At 41.5% G+C, this 10,553-nt stretch overlaps 2 protein-coding genes across 2 annotated transcripts; both read right to left on the bottom strand.

Moving 5' to 3' along the window:
- Positions 1 to 591: 591 nt before the first annotated feature.
- On the bottom strand, positions 592 to 3,047 carry LOC116244769 (ADP,ATP carrier protein 1, mitochondrial-like). Its single transcript, XM_031616666.2, has 5 exons — positions 2,938 to 3,047; positions 2,807 to 2,864; positions 1,915 to 2,391; positions 1,231 to 1,602; positions 592 to 1,123 (listed from the first exon to the last, which is right to left on the bottom strand). The coding sequence occupies exons 3-5, from the start codon at positions 2,371 to 2,373 to the stop codon at positions 824 to 826; spliced, it is 1,131 nt and encodes a 376-aa protein (XP_031472526.2). The 5' UTR covers positions 2,374 to 2,391; positions 2,807 to 2,864; positions 2,938 to 3,047; the 3' UTR covers positions 592 to 823.
- A 1,524-nt stretch (positions 3,048 to 4,571) lies between these two features.
- LOC126409617 (ADP,ATP carrier protein 1, mitochondrial-like) lies at positions 4,572 to 8,235 on the bottom strand. Its single transcript, XM_050075521.1, has 4 exons — positions 8,077 to 8,235; positions 5,990 to 6,466; positions 5,300 to 5,671; positions 4,572 to 5,190 (listed from the first exon to the last, which is right to left on the bottom strand). The coding sequence occupies exons 2-4, from the start codon at positions 6,446 to 6,448 to the stop codon at positions 4,891 to 4,893; spliced, it is 1,131 nt and encodes a 376-aa protein (XP_049931478.1). The 5' UTR covers positions 6,449 to 6,466; positions 8,077 to 8,235; the 3' UTR covers positions 4,572 to 4,890.
- Positions 8,236 to 10,553: the final 2,318 nt, after the last annotated feature.

Genomic DNA, 10,553 nt, shown 5'->3' with positions numbered 1-10,553 from the left:
GGATATCACTATTACCCATGTTCAAGCCCTTCCCAGCTCTACAGAGCTCGACCGTGGCTTGAGATTTTATATACGAGGAAGCGCTGCAAGAACTCAGAACCTTTTGAGCCAGCCCTTCCTCTGTCATCCCAATGGCAGCCAAGCTATAGTACTTGATATGTAGGTAAAAGCGTCGTCATTTGAGGCACGACGCTTTTCCTTTTTTAGTTCTCCATTTTGTCATTGGAAAAACATTTTTTTCAACATTTAACATTGTCATTATAGCAAGGGCTTGATTTATTTGTCAAGCTTATTCGATTCAGTATTATTCAATCTGACTAGGACACCCTCAGTGGCTATAAAAAATTCAGAGATTCGAAGATCAGTAGGCACATGAGCATAAGGAAAATGTTCCCCGAAAACTCCACTTGCAGCACTACTTTTTCAGGCAACAGCTTTCAACTTTTATCACTAATAAACCATTTTCAACTTCATTACATCATTCTGGGCAAACGGAAGCTCGATTTCGATGAAGACACAATTGAGGGCAAAGAACGATGCACCTTCCGCACAAGTTAATCGAGAGAGAGATTCAAGAGCCTCGCACCAAAGTGAAGAGAAAATAGTCTCCCAGCCACAAAGCGGGCACGGGAAAAAGGGCCTCAACAAGTTTGGTAAGTTATTCAAAACAAGAGATGCGTCCAAAAATTATACCGACAAATGCATAGGATTCCGAACAATGCAATAAAAATTTTCGCGTCGACCAAACCGTAAAAAAGGCCTTCGCTTCTAGGTTTTATTTTTTCATCACCATCTGGGGGAAGGGGTCTCAAATGAAAACCAATTAGCCCCCGCCTCCAGATCCGTATTTCTTGCCCAAGACGATTACCTGCAGCTTGTCGTAGCCAGCGAGCACACCGGCACCAGCCACCGCGCGCAGAATGTTGGCACCCGCGCCCTTGAACAGGGACTTGGCTCCCTCGTTCTTCAGGATTTGGGAGAAGGCATCCATGGAGCTCTTGTACTTCACAGCCTCCCCAGAGGTCATCATCATCCTTCTACGAACTGTGTCAATCGGGTAGGATGCAAGTCCAGCTCCAATTGTGATTCCCCAACCAAGGAGGAAGCTTGCAAGGAAGCTATCCTGCAATTGTCAAAAACAAAAAGAAAAAGCTCCAGCATCAATAATAGAAATATCGAATACAGACCACAAGACGGTCAACTTGTATATATGGAACTATGCAAACCCACCTGCAGCTGTCCAACCAGAACCACGGGCTTCAAGGAATCGTACATTCCAAAGTAAAGGCCACGGTACACGATGATACCAACACAAGAGATGTTGAACCCACGGTAAAGACCAGCAATGCCATCCGACTTGATGGTTTTCCTGTACACGTCAACAAGACCGTTGAATTGTCTTTCTCCTCCCTTCTTCGCAGCCTTTGCATCGTTTGCTAGACGTGTACGGGCGTAATCCAAGGAGTACACAAAGAGCAGGGAAGAGGCACCAGCCGCTCCTCCAGATGCCAAGTTTCCAGCAAACCATTTCCAGTACCCATCCCTGTCCTTCTTGAAGTTGAAAAGGCGCTTGAAGTAATCCTTGAAAGCAAAGTTCAGAGCCTGGCGAACCAAAAGAGTTCCCAAGTTAGCAAATGAACGAACCAAACAAAAATATAATCAAGCATAAGTGGACGTTTGGTAGACAATCAAAGAGATATAAATCGAAGGCTTTTCAGCATATTCAGTCATTTGGTTACAATAAACGTCTCACAAGTCGCAACACTGCATTCCACGCTTTTCAACATATTCAGTCATTTACGGTCCATTTCAATTTTCAAATTTGAGATGATCATGTTCCCTCCACTAAAAAGGTGAGAACAAACAAAATGCAACAAAGTCCTCAACTCATGAGACCAGAAAATGTGAAGGTACCTGGGTAGGAAAGTAACGGATGACATTGGCGGTGTTTCCTCTCCACAGTGCGATCATACCCTCATCCTTGATTGTACGGCCGAAGCAATCTCCAATTCCCTTGTAGGGCTCCGAAAGACGACCCGCTTTGATCATCTCATCCTGGTTCTGAATCAACAGCTTCACACGCTCAATTGGAGCAGCTGCTGTCTTTGAAACTGCAGCAGAGACACCACCCATGAGAAAATCAACCATGAAGCCAGCAACCCCTTTCTCTGATGGTGCCTGCACAAAGATAGGAGAGGCAGGCAATGCATTCTGCAAGCCACCGTTACTATAAACAGCTGCAACATGGCTCATGTTAGACATATGATGCATGCTGGCATTTCGGTTCTGTAAATTTGGAGAGATTCTCGAGTAGAGGTATGATTGCCCAGACAATTTCTGAACAACAGAAGGATACCGCTGCTGCTCAGCCATTTTCTTTTCACAGCAGACCTGCAAGAACATGCATCGTTATAACTTCTTACAAGAAAGATAAATTCTTACAACAAACAGATGCGTCTCGTAAAACAAATTGACGAGAAAACAAACGATAAACCCAAATCCCAACGCCCTGCCAACACTAAGCAACAAGACCACCAGATCCACCGTCCAAACAACAGATCAACGCAAATAAAACAACATAAAACGCGTATTCATCGAGATCGAAGAGAAAACAAAAACAAAGACAAAAACAACCGATGTTTTACACGAGAAGCAACTTAAAAAGGCAAGAATGAGGAAAGAAACCTCCTAGAAAACCAAGATCATGAGCTACAGAAAGCCGAAATCGAACCGATCGATCAAAAGGAAAAAGAAAAAACAAAGAAATGGAGGGGAAAAAACATAGCAAAGAGAAGGCAAAAAGTACCTCAAGGAGATCTGGCTTCCTTCGGTATGCACTCTGTGGAGGATCAGTCTCCTCTTCCCTACAAGGAGGAGGATGAGTTTCTATATAAAAAAAAGAGGGAAAGGAAGAAGGGAGCGGAGAAGAGAGGAAACCCTAGACGAAGCTTCCCGCGTTCTTTCGCCGTAGACGCGTATCCCACGCATCGAGTTAACCGGATCGCATTCCTTCCCCTCGCGTCCGCCCCGTTTCGTACAGCGAGCCCCCGCAAATAAGGACGTCCACCGACCGGTTTTTGCCCAACTTGTCGGAGTAATCTTCACTTGGAGTCCAGAACGTTACCCATTTTTATTGATAAGTGCGCCTTACTTTTCGTAATTGCTCAATACGGACCTGAATTTATGTGCCAGACCTAAAAATGAATTAACCTGCATTCGAGAGCACCAAATTACCAATTTCTTTACTTTGCTTACTTTTTATAGTTAAAATAAAAATATAAAACGACAGTTTTTTGTTGCAACGGTTGCGGCAGGCATAAAAAAAAACAAAATAAACCTTATACCATAAACAAATAAAAGGCTGCATGAAGACTTTGGAAAGTTTGACTGAGCGGTACTCGAACTACCAAAAACAAGCCTTATGCCATTAAGGAATCAAAGGTTGGATGAAAGCTTCGGCCTTTTAATAGACGGTATTAATAGACGGTAGAAAACCACGCCCACCCAAAATAAAATGGCTACAAGGCCGCAAGAGGCTGGGCATGAATTTCTCGCATTATTAAACCAAAGCAAGTTTAGATTAAAACTTTTTTACTTTCCGATATTGTTGTATAAGGGTCCCCCGTCCTAACAAAAGTGAGGTGGCTACCTGATCATTCTTCATTTTCACAGACTCTTAACTTGCAGTGAGTGTTTTTTTGTTGAGTTTCATATAACGAATTCCGATTTCCCCAAAGACAAGGCAAGAAGCGCATGCTGAGCTCGTGGAAACCAGTTTATTCGAAGTTTTCATTTTGGACATTCATGTCAATGCCGCAAAAGCAATTCTTTTCTTTGAACGGGTATTATACTTAAAATGCAGACAATCAAGTCTTCATTTTCTATTTCCTAAACAAGGTCTGTTAACAATTAGGACATGGGAACTCCATCTTCATTTGACAAACGGTTATTCCCCCGAGAGTAGTTTAACCTCAACGCATGAACCCTAAGAGGGGAAACAGTTTATTAATGTTTCATGATTGTAGAGGCAAATTAGTGGACTATTGTTTTATAATATTACATAAATATGTCTGGTGTCTCAATTTTTAGAACAGATAAACATAAGTACATAACTATTGCCAAACCCGAAGAGTTTTATAGCTTCAACAACAATAATAAAACTCAACTTTACAAGACACAAAGAGATTGGAACCTTACCATTCAGCAACCTGGTTGCTAGGCAATCTTTGGCAATGCTAACCCCACACAGTTACACAGTAAGAAGAGATGCGTGCTAAACAAGGCTTGACCGTTGCGATAACCACTTGAGATTGCATGGTACCAGCCGAGGAGACTGGACTCGTCAATTTCGTTCGGGTTGGACATATAAAACTGAGCGTCTTCGTGGAGACAAAGACACAACTGCTTGACTTCTCACCATTCCTGGATTCATGGAACCCCGTACCTTTGACAAGACGAACCATCAATTTCACCTCACTTAACTGCGTCACTGCCCCAAGCAGACAGCATATATAGACGAAACAACACACGTTCATGCTCGGCTAAGTCAATTTATTTAACTGAAATTTAGCTAGAGAAACATTCAACAGCCTATAATCATTTCATTCACATATCATCATCCCCTTCAGAAAAGAAAGGAAGAGAATGTCATCAAGAACATTATAGAAGATTGAAGAATTCAAAGAGCAAGACACAAAAAGAGGTTTCGGAATAAGTTCGATGGAATTATTTAAAAAACAAAAGAGGAGACAAAAAATATGCCGATAACGGCACAGCCTTCCCAATAATGATAAACGGAAAAAATTCACTCCGACCAAAATGCAAAAAAGTTCACTTGTAGGCTTATTTTTTCATCAGTATCTCTGAAAAAAGGGGGGATATAACAACCCATTAGCCCCCGCCTCCGGATCCGTACTTCTTGCCAAAGACGATAACCTGCAGCTTGTCGTAGCCAGCTAGCACACCAGCACCAGCCACTGCACGCAAAATGTTGGCACCGGCACCCTTGAACAGGGACTTGGCTCCCTCGTTCTTCAAGATTTGGGAGAAGGCATCCATGGAGCTCTTGTACTTCACAGCCTCCCCAGAGGTCATCATCATCCTTCTACGAACTGTGTCAATCGGGTAGGATGCCAGTCCAGCTCCAATTGTGATTCCCCAACCAAGGAGGAAACTTGCAAGGAAGCTATCCTGCAATTTGTCAAAACAAAAAGCAAAAGCTCCAGCATGAATACTAGAAATATCGAATACAGACCCCACAAGGAGATCAACTTGTACACATGAAACTATGAAAACCAACCTGCAGCTGTCCGACCAACACCACGGGCTTCAAGGAATCGTACATTCCAAAGTACAGACCACGGTACACGATGATTCCAACACAGGAGATGTTGAACCCACGGTAAAGTCCAGCAACGCCATCCGACTTAATGGTTTTCCTGTACACGTCAACCAGGCCGTTGAATTGCCTTTCCCCTCCCTTCTTCGCAGCCTTTGCATCGTTTGCTAGACGAGTACGGGCGTAGTCCAAGGAATACACAAACAGCAGAGAAGAGGCACCGGCCGCTCCACCAGATGCCAAGTTTCCAGCAAACCATTTCCAGTACCCATCCCTGTCCTTCTTGAAGTTGAAAAGGCGCTTGAAGTAATCCTTGAAAGCAAAGTTCAGTGCCTGGCGAACCGAAATAGTTTCCAAGTTAGCAAATGAACGGACCAAACACAAATATAATCAAGCAAAAGTGGACGTTTGGTAGACAATCGCAGAGATATAAATTGAAGGCTTTTACGCTTGGTCAAAATAAACGTCTCACTTGTCACAAAATTGCAGTCCTCGCTTTTCATCATATTCATTCATTTACAGTCCTTTATTTGAATTTCCAAATATGAGATGATCATACCCTACTACTGATGTTTCTCTCGCTAAAAAGATGAGAACAAACAAGACGCAACAAAGTCTTCCAACTCATGAAACCGGAAGATGTGAAGGTACCTGGGTAGGAAAGTAACGGATGACATTGGCGGTGTTTCCTCTCCACAGTGCGATCATACCCTCATCCTTGATTGTACGGCCGAAGCAATCACCAATTCCCTTGTAGGGCTCCGAAAGACGACCCGCTTTGATCATCTCATCCTGGTTCTGAATCAACAGCTTCACACGCTCAATTGGAGCAGCTGCTGTTTTTGAAACTGCAGCAGAGACACCACCCATGAGAAAATCAACCATGAACCCAGCAACCCCTTTCTCTGATGGTGCCTGCACAAAGATCGGAGAGGCAGGCAATGCATTCTGCAAGCCACCGTTGCTATAAACAGCTGCCACATGGCTCATGGTAGACATATGATGCATGCTGGCATTTCGGTTCTGCACATTTGGAGAGATTCTCGAGTAGAGGTATGATTGCCCTGACAATTTCTGAACAACAGAAGGAAATCGCTGCTGCTCGGCCATTTTCTTTTCACAGCAGACCTGCAAGAACGTGCTTCATTATAACTTCTTACAAGAAAGATAAATTCTGAAAAAATCTGTACCTTTTAACAGGCTATAAAGAATGAGAAAAAGGATATCATACAAAATATATCCAGACAACTGAATTTGGTGGATTATCATAATTAATAATCCCTTTACATAAAAGAATTGGGGAACATAACAATAATGAACCAAGGGTGAAGACAGACAAAGTTATTGATTTTATATCGTTCTATTAAATGCTTTTTAGTGGAAAGACAAATTCTTATGACTGGGAAACAAGAAAGAAAAACGAGAATAGGCAAGAACCAAGAAGATGATAATAGGTAAAATATCAAATGCTCCAAAGTTCCTCCAGATTCCCAGAACCCTTGCATATTCTCCCATTCTGGTGTTTGGATCTATTCTAGTGTTGCTCGAGTATGTATGTATATGTACACATTCTTACATAATATATTTGTCTTACAAATAAATATAAATGTTTCATCAAGTTTTAAAAATCCAGACATCGTATCAAATAAATATTTGTAGACCAGCAAACTGGTTCTTATCCTGCAAATGCATTGTGCTTATAACAAATGCCAGCAAACTGGTTCATTAACAAATGCCAGCAAACTGGTTCTTTAGTCCTGCAAATGCATTGTGCTTATAACAGCAGGTTGTGATCTTCACATACGGCTTACCAAGAGAAGCTGAATATGCTCAAGAACAGTATCAGTTTTTTTTTTTGACAGTTTTTCAGGCTAAAGAAAAATATTATAAAGGACCGATATGCGTTGAAGCAGTCCCATTCAAAATTTCAGACAAATTCATGATTCAATTGCTGTATCAGCTAACAAGTCGTACTGGCTAAAGATGAAAAGACCTTATTTTTGTCAATGATTTATTAAAAATTACAAGTAGAACGTAAATATCCCCTGCTTCAGGGCTCAGGTTCTCAATTTATCAATACATTTTTTTTTTTACAAAGTAGCAATCACCAGCAAGCGTCCACTTTAACGGATTCCGGAAGAGTCTTTCACAACATTGACCGTATAAATGCATCGCAGAAACAGTACTCTACCAAATAACACACGGATCAGAAACAAAGAGCAACCACGGATCCACATCAAACAGAAATAACTCTAAAAGGTCGCCGCACACGACAAAAGAAAAACCTTCCGAAGCTCAACAAACAGATGCGTTTCGCAAAATAAATTGACGAGAAAACAAACGACAAACCCAAATTCCAACGCCCTGCCAACACTAAGCAACAAGACCACCAGATCTACCATCCAAACAACAGATCAACGCATATAAAACCACATAAAACGCGTATTCGTCGAGATCGCAGAGTAAAAAAAATCAAGACAAAAACAACCGATGCTTTACACGAGAAGCAACTTAAAAAGGCAAGAATGAGGAAAGAAACCTCCTAGAAAACCAAGATCATGAGCTACAGAAAGTCGAAATCGAACCGATCGATGAAGAGGAAAAAGAAAAAACAAAGAAATGGAGGAAAAAAGAAAAAAAAAAAAACAGAGCGAAGAGCAGGCAAAAAGTACCTCAAGGAGTATGAAATGAAACAAATGAAATGGAAGAATAAGCGGAACAGAGAGACAAAATGATACCTCAACGAGGTCTTCCCGGAGGGTTGCTTCCCTGTGCCCGCTCAGACTCTTCCCCACAAAGGAGGAGGACGGGGTTTTATACACATAAAAAATGGGAGAGGGAAAGGGGGAGAGGCGTCCACCCGGGACTTCTTTTTTGGAAGGAGAAAGGAAGAAACCCTAAAAGAAACTTCCCCCCTTTGACTGCCACTTTTGCACTATTTCCCGGACTTCACGCCTCGACTTAACCGGATCGCATTTCTTCCCTTCACGTCCGTCGCCCGTTGGTGGCACACTCCCCCAAAGGACAAGGACGTCCCCCAGACCATTAATCCTTTACTAAATAAATCACCTAATCTTTTTAATTTGGAACCCGCGGCTTTACAACTAATTCCACTACGCACCTTTCAGTTTCTGAATCAACACAAACCCACATAAATTTATCTAGTGCCTGCCTTGAACCAATGTCGTTGCTTTTAATCGCAAAATTATGTCGTATGAATGTTCTCATTTACACGTTGGCTTCTTTTAAAAATTTAAGATTTTAAAACTAATGCTCTTTAACCTTAAATTTTTTGTATTTATTATTGAAATATTTATAGCTAAATCTCAAGTATAGAATAAGGGAGGACCTATAATATAATAAAGAACTTCCTAAGTTGTTGGATTTAATAATTAATACTTTCGGTTTTTCGGATCTGGATCCACAGCTGGTGGTTAGGTAACGTTAAACCCGTTTAGATCTGAACCATAGTCGGTTCAATCCACTCCCGGGGATGTCCAGATTCACGTCGACCGGTAGGTGTCCAATGAGAGGCTCCAACGGACCCGGTAGTGTCCTGTCCAATCGTCCCAAAAGAGAGACGTACACGGGTCTGACTCAATTGGGGATTCACGATCCATTCTAATCTTAGATTCGGGAACATGATTAAAAAAGAATCACAATATAAGAACTAAAATACGAACTTAAACGAGAAAACTGAAATGTTTTAGTGGTTTTCAAAATTTACACCAAGTTTAGACATACCCAGTGATCTATAAAATAAAATATAAAAAGTCACCACGTGACTCCATGCCGGCGATCTACCGTCTTATTGGGAAGGTCCGAACGTGTCCTTCTTCCCCACCACACAAAAAAGCTACTGGAAGGAAGGAGGAATGAGCATGGCGGACCTGCCCCCGGCCACCGACCCACCGGTCTGCCGTGCTTAGACCAAATTGATTGGTCATTAACTGGGTCAACGTCACTTTTCTGGGAGAAGTTCATCCCACCACCCGGAATCCGGCTTGAAGACTCCCATTCCCTGCCTTTGGGATGTGGAGCTGGGTGGGACCTTTAGTTTTCTTCATGAATGGAGAAAATGTTGTGTGAGCTGTAATGCCTACCAAGTTTTACTTGCATTCATGTTACACTTGAAACTTTTGTGTTTGTACAAGAGACAATTGAATCTGCTTTCAGTTGATATTAACGTAATAAGCTTCCCCCCGTCGACTTCTGATTGCTGATTTTCAAAGCCAACCTTTTCTGAATTTCCAGATCAATCTTTACCACTTTCGACCTCAAATTCATCCGTCAACCTTTAGTTAGCCCAACTTGGCGGCTGGACGGTGCGGGCGGCTTATTTTACTTTTCTTTTTTAATATGAACATTATTTGAACAAAAGAAAAACTCTCTCTCTCTCTCTCTCTCTCCCTCTGATACGTTTATTCAATGCATGACTTTTTGTTTATCATTTCCATTTTTTTTTTGGTTGAAAAAGAGCGTTGTGGAAATCAACCATAACATTTGATACTCGTTTTCTCTTCAATTATTATTTGCAGTGATAACGTACAAAACAATATGCAGATAACCAAACTCCCTCTCCCGCATCAAATATTACAAAATTTTTCAACTTCTCAAGACTTTAATGGGCGAATGGATTGGTGGGTCACGTTCTAAAACAGGGTATATGATCTCATTTTAAAAATCTCATTAAAGGAGAGTCCCCCCTTTTTGGTGTGATGTAGGCTGATAGCAGGAACAGACCAAATCGACTGCGCATCTGAATGAACCATGAGGACTAGGATCCGAAAGAAACGTATTTTGAAGGACAAAATACATGCATGCTTGGCCCAACTGTTTGAGCTTGGAGGAATGCGGTGTACAACTACAAAATTTTACAAGGAACTGCCTATTATTTCAGTGTTATAGCTTGACTGTTATTTAGATATATCATAGATAAACTTAGGCATAAGATTATTCACTTGGCTTATTTATAATCAAAGTGGCTAAAACGCATCGACAAGTTGTGCTGTTAACGAAGGACTATATAATCAGAAATTTAAGAAGATACAATTTTATATTCAAGCAAAGCATGCATTTGGGAGTTCAATCGAACACGGCAGTTGGCTGTAATAATGAAGGGATTCGCAATATATATAAAATAAAAGATAGGAAAAGCCTCATCTAACTTGAAACCACTGGGAAAGCAGGCTCGCATAAAATAAGAGGCCACCAC

This window comes from Nymphaea colorata, chromosome 1, assembly GCF_008831285.2.
Source record: "Nymphaea colorata isolate Beijing-Zhang1983 chromosome 1, ASM883128v2, whole genome shotgun sequence".
In the NCBI taxonomy this organism is placed as follows: Eukaryota; Viridiplantae; Streptophyta; class Magnoliopsida; order Nymphaeales; family Nymphaeaceae; genus Nymphaea; species Nymphaea colorata.
The sequence above is the reverse complement of the archived record's forward strand: the minus strand, read 5'-3'. Positions and strand labels throughout refer to the sequence as shown.

Coding starts and splice junctions, on each gene's coding strand:
- LOC116244769 (XM_031616666.2), bottom strand. CDS start 2,373: ATGGCTGAGCAGCAGCGGTATCCTTCTGTTGTTCAGAAATTGTCTGGG. Junction 1,603..1,914: donor TCCGTTACTTTCCTACCCAG/GTACCTTCACAT, acceptor TTGGTTCGCCAG/GCTCTGAACTTTGCTTTCAA. Junction 1,124..1,230: donor TTCTGGTTGGACAGCTGCAG/GTGGGTTTGCAT, acceptor TGACAATTGCAG/GATAGCTTCCTTGCAAGCTT.
- LOC126409617 (XM_050075521.1), bottom strand. CDS start 6,448: ATGGCCGAGCAGCAGCGATTTCCTTCTGTTGTTCAGAAATTGTCAGGG. Junction 5,672..5,989: donor TCCGTTACTTTCCTACCCAG/GTACCTTCACAT, acceptor TCGGTTCGCCAG/GCACTGAACTTTGCTTTCAA. Junction 5,191..5,299: donor TGTTGGTCGGACAGCTGCAG/GTTGGTTTTCAT, acceptor GACAAATTGCAG/GATAGCTTCCTTGCAAGTTT.